Raw genomic sequence first — 22,252 nt, forward strand, 5'->3', positions numbered from 1 at the left:
AAACACACTTCCCAACTCTCTCCAAACTCACAGCTAGCACTGAGCCTAGCTCTCCTGCTCGGGACGCCCACCGTCACTTCCCGTCACTTCCTGATGAACTAAAGCTGTAATGACACTCTGCCGTATAAAAAGTAAAATATTAAAAACAAGCGTAAGACATTACTAGCACAGCTTTGTTCTGTGGGTCGTGGATATATTCTATCAGTTATTATTAAGCCTCTAGCTTCCTTTTAGTAAGTCAAAACCTTGGCTATGATTGCACTACATTGTCATGTAGACCTACAAAGTACACTTGGAAGAACAAGAGGTGAATAAATGTATTGCAACTGATGTGAAACTGATGAGGGGTAGGATTAAATAAGCTTTTCTTCTTCCTACTCCTTTTTGGACATGCAAAATTGTGAATTGTACTATGTGATGTGCTACTGTTTGACTCATGCATGTTCAGGATTAAAACCATGAACCATGATAATAACAAGCCTAGTAGTGCTGTACAACTTTTATCCGCAGTCCGCAGTGCCCTCTACTGGTCAACATTATTATTTCCCCCCCTTTTTTTTTTCCTCTACTGGTCAACATTCAAACTGGAAGCCAACCTGTCTATAGAGGCCACCTGTCTATAGCGGCCACTTTTGCAGACTTCCTCTAGTGGCCGCTATAGACAAGTTTGACTGTATGTTGACAAAAAGCACTGCATAGTGAACCATCCCCTCCTCCAGGTGAAACTTGGAAGAGTCCAATCAGGGTGATGACATGCACCTGGCCTGCACTCACATGGGCGGCTTCCATGCTTGTGCCCCAACCAATCACCTCAAAGAAAGGAGACACTGATGAGAAATTACAAACAACAAATAACTACTGTGAAAAACCAACTACTTCAGGATCCAATCATTAACAGTTAACGGAGATTAATTATCAAATAAATATAATATACTAGATACATTGTACACAAATAGAAAAGTGAGTGTGTAGGCGGGGCATACACCTGATCAGGAGGGAGGGTTGACAGCTCCCTCACAGCGTCTGCAAAAATGAAAGTGGACTAGGGAATGAGTAGGGTGAGATGCAGCACAAGTGTAGCAAGGTGCTAGGAGGAACAATCCGGCTTCCAGCTGCCAGCAGTCAGCATAAGTAGATAGGCGAGCAATCAGCATCAGGTGCGTTCAGTAGCGCCGTCTCCAGCCAGGACCAGGGGATCTGGAAAAGAAAGAAAACAAGAACAAGGCACAAAACAAGAGGACGTGGAATGTGACAGTCACGATACACAATATTGGCTGCACCAGGACGAGACTATATTTTTACATTACTTAAAAAACTACAATGACAATGGACAAACAAGACTTTTTTTTTTAGCTAAGTCACACAACAATGGAGGTACATTTGAACGAGTCAGCCTCGGAATACTCAGTGCAGGTTGGATTGCAAGGTCTATAGTAAGGGTAAAGCACTTAATGCTTCCTGTCTTCCCTGGTGCACTGCCACTTCCATATTACCTGTATTATCATTCATAATAATGATGTCATAGCTCACAGTCTGATTAGCTTCTGGCTGCCCCATTCCCCGCGAGACATTATCGTGACACCCTGTATTATTTTTTTATGATCATTATATAGTGTTTCTAAAATATAATGATTATAAAAAGTAAATCATGAAATCATATATATGGTCCAGCATACCCCCGTGACCCTAATGAGGATTAAGCGGCACAGAAAATGAATGAATGAATATATAGCGTTTCACGTGTTATTCCAATATATGCTACTGAATTTTGGAATTTCCTTTGTAATCAAAATATTGTTTAAGTTGGCACTTGTGGTCTCCCAATGCTTACCTATCAGTTCTTTCACAAATGTAATGCAACACATAGTTCAATTTGCAACTCCAAAAGGAGTAGGAAGAAGCAAAGCTTATTTAATCCTACCCCTCATCCTACCCCTCCTCCATTTCACATCAATTGCAATACATTTATTCACTTGCTGTATTACGATGTAGTCTGTACCAGTTGATACATGGGAAAATGATACAATGCAAAATGATAAGGTAACAGTGTAGTAATATCATTGTCTTGGTTTTTCTTCAGCCATAATAAATAATCATCACATAATTAGTATAATAGTAAATAAATAATTATCAATTTAAAGACATAACTGAACTTAGTTGCAATAATAGGTGAGTATTGACAATGAACTCAGAAGAATGAAGAGTAATGAGTGTTGTCGTGATTAGATATAGCATTTTGTACAGTGGTTTAAAACTCTTCTTCTGCCATCATCAACTGTTTGTATTGTTTCTTGAAATCGCTCATCTTAGTGCTTTGTTTTGAGTTCCTTACTCAATCTGTTCCATAATTTGATCCCACACACTGAAATGCTGTGGGTTTTTAGCATTGTTCTCGCATATAAGTGTTTAAAGTTTAGTTTTTCCCTGAGATCATATTTCTCCTCTCTTGTTGAAAAGTATTGTACGACATTTAGGGTAGCAGGTTATTGGGACCCTATGGTCCCAACCCCATTAATAAGGCAAGAAATTAGGACTTCATTAGAATAAAACTTTTTTCTCATAATATTATTATTTTTTGTTTTTTATCCTTGCAAAATTACTGCTGATTTTTCTATTTTTATGCTGTTCTTTGTTTTGTTTTTTTAGTTTTAATATTTTTAGGAGGTGGGGCAAGAAGAAGGCTGCTGCTGCTCCATCAGGTGGCGCTGGCGCGGCCACTTAGTGCGTCAACCCTCCTTTTCTCATGCTAAAAACCTGTGTGCATAAACAAGAACAAACACAAGCAACAAAGAAGAAGAAGCTTATTTACTGTAAAAATGAAATGAACAGTTGCTTTTGGTGTTGCAAGTAAATAAATTGTAAAGTTTTCAAAGTGTATCATTTCTGGTAACTTGTGTGTACATTTTTGTCTGTGTATCTACAAATGAATTGTTAATAAAACAAACACTATGTAAAAATCCATGTGTACTATAATATACTGCTATAGTAGCTGTTTGATTGATTGATTGAGTCAGTATTTTGATGGAAACAATATGCATCCAATGCATGATTTAACAAGCTGGACAAAACACCGCTTGACCAACTTCAGCTGGAAAGGCAACAATAAAAGATTGTTTGTGTGTGTGTGTGTGTCGTTTTTTTTTTGTGAGCTTACCCACCTTGTTGATTCCCCCAAAGCATATCTGACATATCAATAAACAACATCAATAAATACTTTCATTGTGTGGCATTTCTTTTACTGTCGTTTACAGTTGCCCCTCACTACATCGCTCTCCCACTCAATATAATTTTTTCAAAAATGAATGAATTAATAAATTCTGTCTGTTTCGTGGTTGACTACGGCCTATTTTTGTCAAAAAATAGTTGGCGATGCTTAAAGTGATGGCCGTGCAGAGATCCTGTAGCCCAGTGGTTTCCAAACTTTTCACAGTCGCGTACCCTTTCAGACATCTGACTGGAAGCTATGTACCCCCTCCTCCTGCACACTTAAAAAACAAACCACACAGTGAGACATCTTTGATATGGTATTAAATATATTATGTATTTTGACATTACGTTAAAAAAATCATGTGCCTTATTTTTCAACTGCACACATAGACTATTAATTAATAATTAAAGGGAGATGGTTTTAGAAGGGCATGATATCTCCTGGCAGATTTATCTTCTGTTTGGTAAATTTATTTATAACAAGTGGTGACAAGCTGTGGTGAACAGATCTTTATGCTTTGGTCTGCAACAACATGTAAACAATCAGTAAAATGCAACTAATGTTACGCTTAAATGTGTAAATAATTATGAAAACAAAGGCACAATAACGTACAGAAATCCATCCATCCAATTTCTATACCGCTTCTCCTCTTTAGGGTTGTGGGGGCATGCTGGAGCCTATCCCAAACGTACAGAAATCAAGAAGGAAATTAATTCAATATAAGGCTTATTACTGAGCCAAATGGACATACAGTGTAAGAACATGCATCATCAGATTGTGCGCCAAGCAAAAATGTACAGCAGCATAAAGCTAACGTTATTAAAGCTCACTTCTGAGCATTTGCGCACAGCATTAACATTTGTGAAAAAGGATGAGGTGAAGGGAAGAATAGAAAATACTGTCTGTGCAGCATTGGAGAAAGTCATACACATAAGTCTCAATCTGCGTCACACATGGCGTGTTCAAGTGCCGCCGAACAAAGTGGCCACAACGCCCAAGAAGACACATTATTCGTGAAAGCATAAATTTACTTGCGCGTGCAAAATTTGGGGCTTTCTAACATAGTTGGTGCATTCAGTCGACAAACAAAAGACAGGCTCATAAAGCTCAAAACACATTAATTGGTCACAGCACCTTGTAAGAAGACCAGCTCTCATTTAGCACACAATATAAATGATCTTGAAAAATCTACAAGATTAAACACTTTCAATGCACAACGTCATCATCAAACTTACTTATTTGTTCATCTATCATACACACAGAACAATGAACAACTTCATACTGTCACCTTTCTTCTGCACTGCACTACCAGCTGTGACTGCTCACATGAGGCGTTCGTGAGCATTTCATAAATCTCAGTGTTCAGCGCTAATGTAGTCAAGCCGTTTTTAATTTGGATTCACATATCCCCTACGGCAATCCGCGTATCTAGGGGTACACGTACCCCACTTTGGGAACCTAGGCCTCAGCCTGTGCATAAGAGTTGGCAATGTGGCGTAAAGAAATAATAATATGCGTGTAAAGGTGACTTTAGGGGTGTTATTTCACGTCTACAAGGCTCTAATAAAGATAAATCACGTATTTACAAGGTCATAAACAGGTTTTTTATGCTCGAACTACAAAAATATTCCATTCATTAATATTAAATCCTACTCCCTGATTCACTTATCATTAACCGCCATAAACGAGTCAATACAGTCTCGTAAAAGACTGTATTGACATTTTTTTCTTCATGTTTCTATTATTCGTCCCTGTATTCCTTGTTAATAATAAATATAAAAAGGTATTTGGAATATTGACCGGCGTCAGGGGGCGGGAAGAGCGATGAGAGGGATGTGATTTACATCACAGGGGGGAAGAAGAGGGAGGAAGAGGACGTTTGCCTTGTTTGCCTGCAGGAATCCGGGAGTAAAGTGTCGAAGATGCTCAGAGCTGAGCTGAGCTGAGCTGAGCTGGTGGTCTGACTTGGAGAGTCGTCGTGCACAAAACAAAGGAAGAAAGAAAATAGCGTGAGGCTTTGAGGAGGCAAACAAGTTGCACATCTGGGAGGAGATGAACACCAACGATGCCAAGGAGTATCTGGCACGGCGGGAGATTCCTCAACTATTTGAGGTGAGAGGCATGCATGGAGGATGGTGCTTATCTACACGCTTATCCATGGTGCGGCTACAACATTCATACATGAGACGTTATTTATGCAACTGCATGTTCAATTTGTTAGAACATTTGCTGCTAACTGATAATCCTATGATGTATGATTGACAGTGTTCCTCATTTTAAAAAAGCATTGTGCGTTCTTCCCGCTCATGATTCAACGTAATTGCAGTAAAATGTAATTTAACCTTTACCTGACGCTAAATGTAAATAGTCATGGTTCGAGCACCGTACATACACACCATCGTCATCATTATAATTATAAGAATATAATCCTCATCAAAATGTTAACAGCAGTTGAAACATTGCAAAAATGTACATTTTGTCCCGTTGGATCTTAATGAAATGCAAAATGCAAAAAGAAGAAATGAGAGTGAGACAAAAATGTTGCAGAGTAAGCAATTTATTGCAAAGAAGCATTAAAGTGAAATAAGTGATTTCATCACCTGACCATAGCTAAAAAAAAAAAAAAAAACCCCACCTAAAGTATAATGTTGAAAAATGAGTGAGTAATGAGTAGCTGAGCCATTTGGGCATGCTTGATGCCGGTATTTCCAGGAGGGGAGTGGGAATGTTGCTCCAGGTGGTGAAGTAGGCTTCACAGAGGGCATCCACTGTCTGGAACTGATGTCCATTTTTGTAAACTTCCCTTTCCATCAGGGGTGTCATGAGACACCCAAGACTGAGTCCACTAGAACAAGATGAGATGAGATTTTAACATTATTTTTAAGAAAAGTACAGTGAAAAAATATGACTGGACAAATTGGTGCCAAATGATATAATTGTTTACATTTTTTGGACCAAATAAATCATTGTTATGATAGTATATAAAAAAATAAAATAAATTATAATACTTTCACTCTGTAAAGTGACGTTGGCGTTTGTGACATGTATTTTCTCAAAGGCAATTCATATTTTCTGTTATCATTATCTTATTTTATTTCTGCCATGAGCCACATTACACTGATGGCCCCTGGGCCACCCTTTGGATTTCCCCGCTGCCGCTCCGGAGGTCAGGAGAACCAGAGGATAGAGCGCTGGCAGGCACTTGATGTGGCCGCCGTGGTGCATCTAGTCGGACAACTACTCAGAGCATATCCGGTACTGCCATTATTAATGTTGATGGTGATTAATGGTAACAGTGATTAAGGGTGCAGCAAGTCTGAACATTAACGTGTCTTGAGCTGATAAATCTAGTAACTTTGATCAAGTGCAGAATTACGGGAGTGTCAGCGTCTGCCTGTATATTAACATGTGCGGCACCTGTTCAACTTTGACAGAAAAAACATCCACACATCACTTCCTGACGCTGACGCCGGGAACCCAGGTAGGTTGGATTGCAGGGTTTAAAGTGTGCATAAAGCACTTAATGTACGCGTCCAATAATGCTTTGCACACTGCCACTTCCATATTACATTTATTATTTCATAGTAGCAATGCCATTCTTCACGTCTGGCTTCTGGCAGCCCTGTTCTCACGACACAGCTTTTCTCGTGACACACCTACTTACCATCCATCCCCAAATGTTCTCCATTGGATTCATACCATGGGAACACTCAGGATGGTCCAAAAGAGTGAGCTTATTCCTCTAGAAGAAGTACTTCGTGAACTGCAGCATTATCTTGTTGAAAACGTCATTACCACACAGTCATTACCAAATAGGCAAGCCTTCAGTCATGAGGGATGCCCCCCTGCAACATCTCCACAAAGCCATCTTGTCTTGACAGATAACGGTCTCCGCTGGTTCAGGGCCAGTGGCATTTTTTTGGTTCTACCACTTGACTTTTGTGTTTCATAACCCTCAGGATCTTTGAAGAAGTTTCAAATGACTGCCTTACTGTGTCCACCCTCAGCAGCAATGGCGAGCTGCGAGAGGCCTTGCTTATACAGCTCAACAATCCCACCGTGTTCAAGGAGAGAAAGGTTTTTTGCCTTTGCCATCGAGAGATCATGATAGTGTGATTACCTGACACTAAATCACATTCAATGCACATTTGTTTTGCCTTTTAAAGGCTGTGCTCTTAAACATTTGATCAGCTGACGAACAGCCTATTTCACTTTCATGCTTCTTTGCATTAAATTGATTACTCTAAATATTTTCTTTCTCTTTTTTCTTTTTGCATTTCAAAGCTCTTCTTAGAACCTCCTGAAGATTCAACTGTGCAAAATGTGCAATATTGCAATTTTTCAACTGCTCTTAACATTTGGATTTGGAATAATAATAATAAGAGCCCAGTGACTTCATTAGGCAGCAGTTAAGAGAAGAGCTGATGTAATAAATGTCAATGGCAATCACAGCTTACACTTGAAACCACGGCGAGCAATGAACTGACACGCCATTATCATAATGTCTGTGTAATTTCAACGCTTACTGACGCTTCTTATTCAAGTGTGCTCATAAGAATGCCACTAAAAAGGAGCGTCAATGTGTTTTATTTAATGGCTGGAAGCAGGAAGCCTAACTAACGTCCATGAAAGAAGCAAGACCCATGCACAACTCCTCTTGTGCCTCTATCTTTCCCCGCAGAGCCTGCTGACAGGTTTGATGTACCACCGGCCCGATGATCCCATCGACTACTTGGAGGGCTGTCTGAAGAAAGTGCGGGAGCTGGGAGGGCCGGACAAGGTGAGGTGGGATACCTTTGTGGGCCAGGAGAAGAAGTCGTTGCCGCCCATCAACGGAGGCCAGTCGCGCCGCTCGCTCTTCAGAAATGGTGAGAAAGCAGCTTAAGAAATGCTTTGAAATGAAAGAAATGCCTTGCGGCCTCGCGCATCATTGCTGCATCACTGGAAATTCATTGGAAGCAGTCAATACTTGTAAAAATGTGAAAACTCATGATATACAACCAAGTATATTGCACAACACAACAGCAACGCAACCAATGTTGGAATAGCGCTAAGGAGCAAACAGCTGAGTCAGCATGATGTTGACAATGAGTTGACTGTAAACAACAACACAGCAAATCTGTCACATCTGACTTTCATACCCGCAGCTTAGGAGCAACATTTTCCCCAAAGGAAATGTAAATATAAATCACATTCAGCCATTCCAGACAAAAAATATGAAGAAAAAATACATTTTATGGTGCTGTTAATTGGAGCCTTTTAGCAATAATGCATCACAGCACATCATAGCAAACAGCATGTATGAAGGAAGCGTGTATGCCCCTCGTCATTCCATTTTGACATCAGAGCAATGTGACTGGATGCTTTGTCAGAGCTTTGAGGCATGACTTAGCATTTCCAGCATTCAGCGGGAAAGTCAGCATGAGATGCTGACTTTGATTTGCTTTGAACAGCTTGAGCCTTGGCGCTGCTACTTGTACAAGCAGGAGCAGAATTACCCATGGCGTGTGGATGCTGACAGACATCGTCAACAGGAGGAAATGAAAATGAAAAGAAAGGAAGGATACATTTTTGTGCTGACAGGTCATGGCCTCAACATTTTATTCTTGATGAAAAATGACTGCACATTTTTGAAACAACACGTCATCAGTGTGAATACTCTCTTAGCATTCACTCACCACAAATCACCACAAACACCACAAATCTTTTTAAGCACAGACATTTTTAAGCACAATGTCATTACTGTCAATGCTTGTCTCTCAGCATGTTAGAGTCATTGCAAGAACGCTATTTCTAATCATAACAGTGTAAATGTTCATGCTGGTTTCTTAGTATTCAATCATTCATGGTAATGATAAGAAGACAAATCATTGCTATCATTACTATTAATCATTCACACTGTCATCAGTGTGAATGATTAATGATTCATTTGTGATGTACATTAGCCTTTTGCTCCAAGTAGATTTTTCAGATCGACATCTAATTCAATAGAAAGTATGACTGACAGACTGATGAGCTTGAATTGTGGACCATTATGCATGTGAAGCACATGCGGTGGGTGTGGCATTGCGGCATTCGTCTTCGCCACTGACCATCAACTATTTGATATTCATATGAGCTAGTCTGCTTGATGCAATTTAAGGCAAAATGAGATTCGGACCTTCGATGTGAAAAAACATTGGACCTTACTCAATTTTAAATGAAGACCCCTGTTCTACATTGTTTGGTTTTTGAAAGCAAACTGTACATTTTCAAAAATGACATTTATAGTTCATGGCGCTAACCATGACGAACTAGCCTGCAGCTCAGCCTCATTTCCGGAAGTGACGTCATCGCTAAACTCTCAGCTAAAGCAGATCAAACAAACGTTTTCGAGGTAGTTTGTCAACTTGATTCAGTATATTTTTGATCAAAATAGTAGTCATGCCAAAACATTGTGTTACTGCTGGATGTTCATAGTATCCGAGTGATACTGTAAGCTTGTTTTCTTTTCCAAAACAATGGATGAAGCAAGTGCAGCCTCAAGTTCTGTTCTTTGCAGTGATCGTTTCACTGACGACTGCTTCAAAGCAACAACTTCGCAGGAAGCATTTGGCTTGAAATTACGGTATAAACCCATTTGAAAAAAGGATGCTATGTACACAACAAAAACACAAGACAACGAAGAACGACCACTACGTCAAAGTTGGCACGAGAGAGTAAGTCATGTCTAGTTTACATAATGCCTTCTAAACACTGTTCCATTTACGATCATTAAGAAGCCGATTTAAAACAATAATTGAGCAAGCAACTCCAGAGTAATTTACCATTCTGTGTTTTGAAGGTGACCAATCTTCATCTCCATGTCTTAAGGCCATGTTCTACAAGTTCTCCATTTCATGTCCAAATGTTCCTTCCTCCTCAAAAATCTTCGCTATTATTACTGTAAACAACCATCCATTTCATACATCACCATGTTTGTTTAGCTGAGCAATACTACACCAATGGCGTCACTTCCAGAAATGAAGCTGAACTGTGAGAGCGAGTTCTTCGTGGCACTAGCCACGAACTATAAATGTAATTTTTGCGAATTTACTGTACGCTTTCAAAAATCCAACAATGTAGAACATATACATATACAGGTATAACATATTTAAGCCAAGTTGATGAATCATGAGAAACCCTTGAAGCACATCAGCATCAGTGCTTGTCTCTCAGCATTCACTCATTAACAATAATAATAATCAAGAAACCAAGAAGAAGGCAAATCTATTTTTAGACACAATAGCATCCGTGATGCTTGTCTCTCAGCATCTCTCAGCGGTTCATCCTGTAGTGCCAGTTCTGCTGACCAAAAGTGGCCCACTGGGCTGCTCAAATTCCAAGCCAGCGATCCGGGTTTCTTACCCATTTAAAGTTTGAGAATAGGCTGAGATCGTTTCGGCCGAGGCCTGAAATCACATCCACCATCATCCTGCAAGCAGACAGCAGCATGTTCATTTGGGTGTTTGCAGTCTGGACCGTGCTTTTACTCACTGTGTAATCATTTACACCCAAAGGCCCCGGCCTCATTCCGCAGCCCACATATTCCTGATATGGCGTGACACGGCTTGCTTGTTCAAATGCAAAACAAATGGATGGTTGCAAATGGATGGAATTTGCAACGCAAAATAGAACTCATACACCCTTTTCTTTTTTTGAAATTCACACGTGCATTCCTTTGCTGGCATGCAAAAAGGAAGAGTGCTAGCTTGTTAACCGTGAGTGCTTCTAGACATTCTATGAAAGATGTCTGCCCTACAACTAAACCAGGGGTGTCTCAGTGTCCAGCAAGGGCCACATAGTGAAAAATGAAAGGATGCAACTTTGCCACTTTGAGGTTTTGTAAAATATATGCTATCTTTTTTCTTTAATATTTCAAGGAGTTTATTCTCGTAAAATTGCGACTTTTTTTCTTGTTAGAATACAACTTTTTTCTTTCAATATTTTGACTTCATTCTCTTAAAATTACAGCAGTTTTTTACATTTCTGTTATTTTTTAAATTTTCAAACTATTTCAACTTTATTCTTGCATATTTTCTGTCTTATTTCTTTAATATTTCAACTTTATGCTACTAAAATGACATCATTTTTCTTTGTATTACGACATTATTCTCGTTAATTTACAACTATTTCTCATCAGATTACAGCTGTTTTCGCTTCATATTTTGACGTTATTCTTTTAAAATTACTGCCGATTTTTCCGTTTTTGCTGCTTTTTTTTTCTTGTTAAATTCTATTTTTAGAATGTGCCAGATCTTTAGCTCTGATGTGTAAAAGTGTTCCATTTAGGGATGTCTCGATCCGATTGTCAGGACCGCACAAACACTAGTAAACATGTCGAAACGGCGGCGAAAAACCCTCTGTTACGGAGCGTGAATGGAAGCTAACGGGGTTCGCTTAGTTTAGCTAGTGCAGCTGTGTGTGTGTTTGTGCGTGACTTCAACGTGTTGTGTTTTACCGCTTTAATGTAAGGACCATTTTCCAATGCCCACTGATGACGTGTGGGTTCGGACTGAAAAAAGACGAGAGGCACATTTATTCTTGCACCCAGCACGTATAAACCGTCACTTGCCATTTTCAGCACACACAACACATTCTGGCCTTCAAAATAAGAGCGCTCTTTGTCACATTTGTGTAATTGTGTAAACAAAATAAGGGTGTCATAAAAATATCTTACACTAATAACGTAATTGGAATTAGATCTGTGACTAGATCTTCCTTAATCACAAGCACGGGCATTACAGTTTGTCGAAGATGTAGTAGCAATATGTGCTGAGGCTGACATCCCATTAGAAAAGTTAGCTAAGCTACATCCATTTCTCACTTACTGGACAAAATGGACCAATGTTGTATTGCATCAATAAATGTAAGGATTCTTGCACTTTATTCACAAAACGAAACAGGACACACACTATGCTGGTAAAATATTTGAAAAAGGTAAAAAACTGAATTCTAAAAAATTTAAACGGAAAACAGACTTTCGGAAAAAATAAAACAGATTTCACCGGGCCAAAGAGAGTTTGTTAAAAAAATGTTATATATTTTATAACCATGTCAAATGATTAGTCCTACCCTAAAATTATTTTGCACACCCATTTTTTTTTCTCCAGTTTTATCTTTTATTGGTTGGACTTTTATTGGATTAGGGACCTGACCCACAGAGGTTTGTTACAAAAGCCAATTGTTGGTCATGCTGTGTAGTAAAAAAGTAAATTCAGCGATACTTTGGTTGCATTATTTTTAATGCTGTCAAGAGCTATTTTCATAACCATATTCAATTCCACAAATTCATGTTTGTAACAAAAACCTATTAACTTAAAACTTATTATTATTGAAAAAACTAACAAACAAAAAAAACAATTGGTACTGGATCGGATCGGCAAGACTATAAAAAAATATTGGATCGGATCGGAAGGCAAAAAATGTGGATCGAGACATCCCTAGTTCCAGTGACACCAGAGGCTGCATGACGGACAGCTGACTCACCTCATGTTCATGATAAAGACATTTTTCCCCACAAGTACTTGCTAATCTGTGTGTTTGTGTGTGTGTGTGCGTGTGCGTGTGCGTGTGTGTGTGTTTGTGAGACAGTGATGCCCAACAGCAGTCCCAATTTCCCCTACAGACGCTATGAGCGCCTTCCTCCCATCAGCCAGTTCTCTATCGAGAGTGACTCGGACCTGTCAGAGACAGCAGAGCTGATCGAGGAGTATGAGGTGTTTGATCCATCCAGGCCAAGGCCCAAAGTCATCCTCGTTATCGGTAAAGCAACACAACAATAAACACATCAGTTTTTACCCTCGCTGGACGCTTCATTGGGTACACCTGCACAATCAAATGGTATATACAATACTGTATGTCAGAAAAGCTGCCTGATGTTTTGAGGCTTTCATTGAACAATATGTTTATGATGCAATGCAGTTATACAGTATACCAATACAGGCACAAATAAGAACCATCAGATTCATTCCTCAAAAACTGCAGTAGTGGTTTTTACAGGCAGAATTTTTGTGCTGGATCTCATTAGACAGGTAAGCCTAATGTTGTGTCCAGGGAGTAAGGCTTATGTTCTCCATGGGAACAACCTGCTTGCTTATTACTTCGATGCCCTAAATGAAGTGTAAGCTAAATATAGGCAAGCCCGTTTGTGCCCTTATGGCATGTTTTCTTTCCTGCTTCCGTCGGTCTCCCTGCAGTGTCGCTCACCGCGATAGACAGCTCACGCTGGCCTAATCGGATTCCCTGCATGAACCTCTCATTCATCTCACAAATCAAGCCGGGCAGCTGGCCAATGACAGTATAGTACGGTCATAACAACAATGCTGGGTGGAGCAGGATGCATGAAGATGCTTGTTGGAATTAAGCATATCTTGATGAGATGTGGAAAGGTTGAATGGCGCATGAAAAGTACCTCAGCGCTCTGGAATGTTTTGTTTGCTACTGAGGATTTATTTGTTCTTACTACCTGCTGAAGCAAAACAAACGTGAAATGTTTGCTTTGCTTGTTTTGGGTTGGTGTTAGAGAAACAAAATTAATATGTGCTTGTTTATAGTGTACATGTTAATATAGTAATCCCTCGTTTATGGCGGTTAATTGATTTGATAAAAAAAAAAAAAACAGAGTCGATAATTTTGCCAGCTTCGATAAATTGACATGTATATGTATGCCTGTTTGGTTTTCAAGTCTCTTCACACACAGGCTGGGTAACAAGAGGATTCACTCTGCATGTGTCTGTGCGCATTGGTTCTATAGTGGAATGAACGGAGAGAGTGAACCCCCTTCTGTCAGCCATTCAGCCTTTTTGTCCCAGTACATGGAGGCAGGGCTACTAGTGAGTGGATCCACAGACAAAAGTGCGAGCAGCAAAATTAGCAACCAAACGCTAATATGAAGGAAGGCACAAAAGCGATGGTTTCTAAGACGAATGCCACAACCCCAGTGTGAATGTGCAGCAGAACCTTCGTCTCAACAGTCAACGCTTACTGAGGCATTTGGTCGGCAAAGTAAATATTAACGAAACAGCGCAAATTGGTGTGCGCTCACAGACGGTGTCGCTCGCTGCATTGCAAATGAATTGTGGCCTTTCTTTATGGTGGAAAAGCCAACATGTTGGCAAATCTTATGTTTGACAAACAGTACGAATTGCCTGGAAGAACGTTGTTATTATATCTTATTCGATCTTACCCTGTTCTTATTTGCTATAACTTGTTTTTACTCTTGTGAAGCACCTTGGGCACCGTTTGATGTTGTAAGGTGCTATACAAATAAACATTGATTTGATTTGATATAATTAATGAAAAAATGGTCTCAAAAAATGTTGTCAATAATATTGATTATCGACAATAATTTGTAGGACAATTATCGTCCAGCAAAATTTGTTATTGTGACAGGCCTAAATATGTTATCATTATTGTGCTTGTGCTGCTGCTGCTGGTGCACTGAACAATTACTGATACCAGTAATACCAGTGACCAAAATACAATATTACATTTAGAATACAAAATTTTAACGTGGCTTCTTAAATCCTTAGATTTTTATTTCAGTTCATTTAGCCAGTTTTATGCTTGACAATGCTGAAATTAGGCAAAAACATACGCAACGTTTTCGTCAATATGTATATTTTCTGACTAAGCTTATTTACAAAGCTAGCCAGAACTTCAAAAGCAAGTGTTTTAATGTGGCAACTTCTTTTCTCAAAATTGGAGCAAAAAGATGAGGGAAATAGATTGTTCTCACGTTTGGAGACACAAAAGGATGGCGGCAGAGAAATGATTTGGCTTTACAATATGTTTATGATTGTGCTGCTAGTTTGCTGTGCTGTTCAACTGTCCATGACGAGCTTATGCACGTGTGCCTGATGTGTAACTTACGCATGATGACCTCTGGGTTTCTGTGCGACTTTTGAGGTTTTCCCAAAGCATTTGCAAACTGTCCGACGTTGTGGGCTGTGTTTGCCTCCTTGCTTGTTTTCTGTCAATACCAAGTGAGAAAACCATGATTTGCAGACAAATGTAGGCGGTTCACACGTACCTGCTCCATCAGCCAATACACACACACACACACACACACACACACACACACACACACACACACCACAGGCTTCTCACATAGTTTGGCTGCAGTACGCCCACACACACACTGTTTCACACGCTGTCTGTGTGTGCACAGGTGGTCCTGGCAGTGGCAAGGGAACGCAGTGCCTGAAGATTGCAGAGCGCTACGGCTTCCAGTACGTGTCGGTGGGTGAGCTGCTGAGGAAGAAGATGATCCACAACGCCACCAGCAACAGGAAGTGGAGCTTGATTGCCAAGATCATCACCAACGGCGAGCTGGCACCGCAGGTAGCCAAAGAAAGAGAGAGAGAGAGTGAGGATGAGGCATGTTCAGTCACTCATTAGCGTGTCACAAGTTGTCTCATTAGCATCACGCTCTGCAAGATAATCACTTTTCCTGGCCAAACTAAGACCAGCTCAGAACCCCCAAAGGTTGTTTGTGCTCTGCTGGTGGAAGCTCAAGGATGCAGAAACGTCTGAGTTGAACATGAAGGCACAAGATGGACAACGCTGTTGTTGCTTTGTGTAAATATTAGGGCCGTCAAATGATTCAACCTTTTAATCAGACTATTCACAGTTTTCAAATTAATTAATCATGATTAATCACCATTTGCAACTATGTGTGAAATTGCCCATTTTTACGATAATATGAAGTGAAGTTATGACTGTTTGATGGTTAATGGCGAGGAGCAGCCTTTGCAGTGTAGTGAAACATCATGCTTTGTATCATCAATCTGTTTATTGTGCTCTGTATAAATGTGAAAGGGGTTCAAAACATTTATTCAGAGGAGTGGGTTTTTGTATCAAGCATGTGTTTAGTTGTCACTTCCTGTTGCCACAGGGAGGCACTGCTACTAATTGAGGAAGTGACATATGTGTCTGTTCAGGGTGTCATCTACTGTGTGTCATATACACCAATTATTGTAAAAGTCTGACCTTGTGGAGTTGAGTTATTTGAGTTTCGTTTTGCTTGGTGAGTCTCCTAGGATCCACCCATATTTTATGGCATAGGTTCAATTGGTTTCCAATATATAATCGCCCATATGTCTAGTATCTGATGTAATTTGATGTCGATCTGAAAAATTCCCTTGGGGGAAAATGCGAACGTACGTTTCAAACATTTTATTTGACATTTCCTGTCGCCACTGGGTGGCACTGAGACGAATTCAGGAAGTGACCCACACATAGCGTCAAGGTGTTGTCTTAATCATATATACCAATTATGATGAAGATCTGACCTCGTGGAGGTGAGTTATTAACGTTTAGTTTTGTTCAAAGTTCAAAGAAACGTTAGAACCAAAAGATCACAGTTTGTCGGCATGCCCCACCCACATCTTATGGACCAGCTTCAAATGTTTCGCAGTTTTAGGACCGCCCATCTGTCTAGTGTCTGTTGATTTTCAATTGGGCTCATTTAGCCCCTCGGACTAGTTGGTTGAAATACAACCCCTGGTTTTTGCCCCAAAATTGCCGCCGAAGACCAAAATGGAATATGATATGATATTAGATATTTGAGCTGTCACAAAAAGCAAAAGGTTTGTGTCAAAGTGAAAGTTAGGCTTGACATGTATCTTTTCGCAAAAAGCAGTTTTCTCCGTTTTCTTGTCGGGAGCTGATATTTTATTGAAACTTAACTATGTTCTACTGCTGATTACTAAAGAATGGGAAAAGGTAGAATAAACTAAATTCTAGGTTTGTTAATTTACAATTGGGCATAATTTGTCTTACATTAACATGTCTCAGTGTGGTTCGCGAGTAGCATACTTTTCCGTTGAATATATTGGCGCGTCTGCTCTGACGCTATTAAAGCCACAAGGAGGTAGTTGAACAAGCAGCCTTTTATAGCAAGCAATAATGGGTACTGTCGGCCGTAACCACGCCACCAAAAAGCACACGAGCACAACAGCCAAAGCTCTCTCTCAACTGACACCCCAGAACGACATGCCCCACCCCTGGTGTGTTCTCGGCAACCCAAAACGGTTACACACGCAGAACAGAATCAGTTCAGGGTCGCTACAATAAGTAATAGCAACTGATCTTCACAAATATTAAGATTAAGAAACATTTGCGAAAAAACAAAGGGAGAACAGGGAGAGCTCAACCCTCGACCCCCTGCGGCATCGCGGCTCGGAAGCTAACTGTACACTGCCGGCTTAGGGAGGACCTGTCAACAGCACCTTCTGTTGCTCAGTGAGAACACAAAATGCAGAACAATACATGCGTTCCCTTTTGAGTCCCCAAATAGAAGAAAACTCCCCAATGATGTTAGAAAAAGTCACTAGATTTGTCGCTCGTTGCTTTTGAGAAAATATGTCGTCAAGGGGGGTTGGAATGTCGCCAGATCTAGAGACAAAATTGCCAAGTTGGCAACACTGTAACCATCAGAGAGTCATAACTTAACTTCATATTATCAGATCTCCTTCAAAACATGAGGGTTAACGTTTGGGGTCTGATCAAACTAGTGACACTTGACTTGATGCGTTGAGTCCAGCGTCCGCGTGCCCACCGACGAACATAAACCCGGTGCTCGCAGCTTTAATTGAAGTTGAATTCATACATTTTGAGTATATTTTCTGGGATTTCCGAGCATGCTTACAGTAAATGCAGAAAATTGTACTTCCGCATTAAGAGTTAAGTTAGTGAGTGATAAGAATATCCACTTATTGTTTTTCTTTGTATTTCTGTTTATATAGACCACACAAACACGCATAATAAAGACGTGTTGTTGTGATGTTCGGAGTGTGCGTGAATGCCTCTCACGGTTGTCTAGTGACAATGAGGAGGTGGGACTAGAGATGTGTTTATGAGTTGGAGATACATATGTGGCGTTATAATTGCACTGCTGTTGATGTGTTCAGATCAGAATAAAGTCATAAAAGAGCGTCAGACTCTGTGTGACTCTGTGGCGCCATTGTGCCCCCATCTGCCGTCATAACAGAGAGGCGTGGCTTGCCATGACGCATTAATTACGCAAAAAAATGTAATTAAATTAAATCAATTAATTAATTTAATTGTTTACCGCCGTTAACGTGGTATTTTTGACAGCCCTAGTAAATAAACATTATTTTCCATAACGCTCGTCCTCATTACGGTCATGAAGGTGAGCTGGAGCGATACGATATATTTTAAAAACATAATGGTTCGATACAGTATACAAATGATACGCTTCGATTCAACACAAATCTACATGATTGACCAGGGGTCACCAATGTTTTTTCTTGCGAGAGCTACTTTTAGAAAATGAAAATGGCAACGAGCTACTTTTTGTAGAAATGATTTTCATAGCTTATTTCAACCCAAACAAATCAAATATGCTTGTTTTACCAAAACATTAACAAAATGCTGGTATCCACAACTCTACATTTTTGCAAAGTTAACTCTACAAATTTTATGTTTCACAATACATTTCTTTCTACTGTTCTCACATTATTAACTGAAAACCTGAATGAAAAGCAGGCTTGCAGGCACCTCATGTGGTCATGGGGGGCTGCTCGCGGGCACCAGGTTGGTGACCCCTGATGTAGACACTAATCTTACCTATATTATAAAGTAAATTAGCCAATTCTATAAAAGTGGCGTTCTTAAAGTATTTTCAAACGTTTAAAAGAGCACATCATATCCTCAAGCATGCTGTAAGGCAGGGGTCCCCAACCCCTGGGCCAACTTTCAGGTGCATTGATTTAAAAAAATATATATAATTTGTAAATAACTACATCAAATTTTATGTAAATAGGTATACATTTGGGAAATATGGGCTATTATTTTCTTCAAAAATTAATATTTGCTAGAGCTCCCCCAGTTTTGCATGTTTATGTTGTTTGTTGCGAGCAGCGACTTGTTCCACTTTGTTCGACGGTCCTTGAGCGCACCATCTAATTTTCTCCCACGCTGCACAGGTAACTACTATAAACTGTATCTTTCCGCTTTTTCTTTCACCTCATAGTTGTTTCCAAATGCTGATACTATGTGGAATGCATAAAGGTAAGATTTGATGACGTTATTGGGTGCTAATGTGCATATTTGTTGGGTGCACAAACTCAAGTTCATTCATGCTAGCACACACACCGAACAGCGACGTATAATCTCTCCGAAAAACAAAATCCATGCTGGGACGGGTGGATGGTGGTTCTGTATTCATTTAGTGCTTTTAATTTGATGTTGTTCATGTCTTAGTTTTACACAATACATAATAAGATAAATTAGATAGCTGTAATGTACGCGCTGCTACTATTTACATCCATTCTCGTCTTTAGTCACAGAAAGCTATGAAGCATGTGTGACGATCCTTTCACTGGCAGCCCAGGCTCTCGCGTTGTTTTAGAGATGCACTGTCAACTGGTTGCTAGTCTTGGGATACCCGAAGCATGTCTCTTACCCATCCCGGAAGCTGCTAAGAATGCAGCCATATCTCTCGCTTGTCAAACCGGATATCCGGCCGCATCGGTTTATCATTCACAACCCTAGTGCACAGTATTTTGTACTTTTAAAAAGCTAATTTTATATTCTGTTTGCTTATGTAGTGGTGTCTATTAGTGTCAAATCCAATAACAAACTGTGACTGAGACAGGAGTGACCTGTAATGTGCTTTAAAGCCATTTCATATTTGGTTTGGCTGACAGATTGCACAATAAAAACCTCTGTGGCCCTATCTAGTCACTGTCTTTCAAGTGTGATGCTGAAACACGATGCACTCGCCCGCCTACGTTGTGGCTGTCAATTCCGAGCTCTCACGAATCGTCCTCCATGACTGCTCATGGTTGGCCGTCCACATCCTCCCACACCCCCTGCGTCTTTCTCTCTCCCCTCCTTGGCCCTTACCAGATGGTGGTCCAGAAAAACAGTGGAGCGAACAGCAAAGTAGGTCAGGGTTTGCAGCTTATTAGATATGATAAAGTCACTCATAGCCAGCAGGCATCATAATTCCTGCTGAGTTGATTTGGCTTGATTTGACTATCTTGCACGTGGAAAAACCTCCTTAGGTGCAACGGCGAATATTATCCAGCACATGAATGTATTTAAGACCCTCTCAGTCTAATACATTTTCGTGTGCCGCACTTGAGGTCTCAGCTCGGTCCAAAAATGATCTCTTCTTTTTGAATTTTGACAAATGAGGATATAATGTTACAATTTGGGTTACTTAAAGAAATACAATTTGGATCCAAAAGCAGACAGAGGCAAAGTAGTCCCAAAATGCAAAAGGTCATTTATTATGTAACGAAACAGCAAGCAAAGGTGATACTGGGGAGTACCAACAACGCCAATATGGCGACCAAAACAGGAGCTACCCCTACATAGAAGAAGTAGCCACGTACAACAAGAAGGAAAAGAACGAAGGAGGCTAGTAAGTAATAATTAAGGGGGCTACTAAAGGGCAAAAGTAGGAAAGAAAAGAGGAGGGCGGCGCAACGGGGCAAGAGAATACGGACAAAAAACTAGGAACAAAGTGCAAACAAAAATGCAAAGCAGAAGGCAAAAAAAACAAACAACTAACCAGCACTTAAAGGTCAGTCCAGGCGAGGCACACACAAAAATCCAGGCACAGGATATCCACAAACACTGGTCTATGTGAAGCATGGAATGAAGATTGAGATAAGCTAGCGTAATTGCAAATGTCGCAATGATTGCGTTGCAAGTGTTTTTTTGTCGGTTCTTTTCACTTTTGCTAGCACTGAAAACATATTTAGACATTTCCTATCTTTTTTTTTTTTTACATTTTTGTTCACATTGCTAGCACTTTTAAGACAATTTCTGACATTTGTTTTCCCTTTTGCTAACACTGCCAGCGTTTTTAGATATTTTCTATTATATTTTTTTCACTGTACAGTGTATATTTTTGCTTTAAAAAGGCAGTTTTTTGCTTGTTGTGAAATTGCAGGTGGGTAGTGTATGTTGGACCATTTATCCTTTAAAGGTTTAGGGCCCACTGACAAGAAGCTGGAGGGCTTTTCTTTGCGCATAGGTGAATCTGCTGGAAAGGATCTTGATTAGACTCCGCCTGTGTGCAGCACACTGTGCCGGGTGGTGGTGGGGGATTGCACCATGAGGAAATGCTGCGTCTGTCCTGGTGTTATTTTTAGAGGCGTGCAATGCTCATGTATCTGTGCCATAGCCTCATGCTTGCCATTCCACATTCCAACATGTTGACCTCCTCCAGTCATGAGGAAGTAAGTGACGCTAAGAGATGCTGGCACTCCCTGGCCTCCAGTCTGCTCAGCACTGTTGTCTTGCTGCGTTCAGGCACTGGAAAAGAGTGGGAGAAATGAATAAAGCATATTGCCATCTTGTCATCCTTTCTTTTATTCATCAGGGCTCCATCCGTGGGACATCATTATTAATATTCAAGTGCTTTTAACATATTTGGTCACTTGGGAGGAGCTATGACGCATGAGAAGCATGTGATTTATGCCAGCCGACCAGCAAAGACACAAAAAAATGCAGGACAAATTGAGTCATCATAAATGTTACAAAGTCCTGGAACCGCTAAGGTCAAACACAAACTCTTTCCAAATCTGAATCTCCCAACAATTTTTCTCCATAAGAAATACTGTACATAGAAGTAATCTGTTCCAGGGTCAAACTGTGGCCATCATAAAATATTTGATTTTATACAAATGTACAAATAAGTTAACCACTGTACATTTTAAAGGCAAATGCAAAGTTAATGTTTGTTGCTAGCTAACATGCAAACTGTGGACTGACGATACAAAGCTTTATCGTTTGCCCTTTGGAGTGGAGCATCACCATCCACAATAAAACATCTTTGTTATGCAGGAGACCACCATCACTGAGATCAAACAGAAGATCATGAAGATCCCCGATGCTAACGGGATCGTCATTGACGGCTTTCCTCGAGACGTTGGACAGGCCTTGTCCTTTGAGGACCAGGTGAGCAGCTGGGCTTTTTCCAATTTTGTTAACATAGCAAGCGTTTTTAGACATTTTCTGTCATTTTTGTTGCACTTTTGTTAA

At 40.1% G+C, this 22,252-nt stretch overlaps 1 protein-coding gene across 3 annotated transcripts in view; it reads left to right on the forward strand.

The window, feature by feature from the left end:
* The first annotated feature begins 5,067 nt into the window (after positions 1–5,067).
* Positions 5,068–22,252, forward strand: part of ak5 (adenylate kinase 5) — a 48,401-nt gene continuing 31,216 nt past the window's right edge. For all 3 annotated transcript variants that reach the window (XM_054767314.1, XM_054767315.1, XM_054767316.1), the window contains exons 1-5: positions 5,068–5,320; positions 7,890–8,076; positions 12,821–12,991; positions 15,399–15,571; positions 22,055–22,168. In XM_054767314.1, the coding sequence (XP_054623289.1) occupies positions 5,261–5,320; positions 7,890–8,076; positions 12,821–12,991; positions 15,399–15,571; positions 22,055–22,168 (705 nt within the window). In that variant the 5' untranslated portion in view covers positions 5,068–5,260. The remainder of the gene's footprint in view (positions 5,321–7,889; positions 8,077–12,820; positions 12,992–15,398; positions 15,572–22,054; positions 22,169–22,252) is intronic.

The sequence above is a fragment of the Dunckerocampus dactyliophorus genome, chromosome 2 (assembly GCF_027744805.1).
Source record: "Dunckerocampus dactyliophorus isolate RoL2022-P2 chromosome 2, RoL_Ddac_1.1, whole genome shotgun sequence".
Classification (NCBI taxonomy): Eukaryota; Metazoa; Chordata; class Actinopteri; order Syngnathiformes; family Syngnathidae; genus Dunckerocampus; species Dunckerocampus dactyliophorus.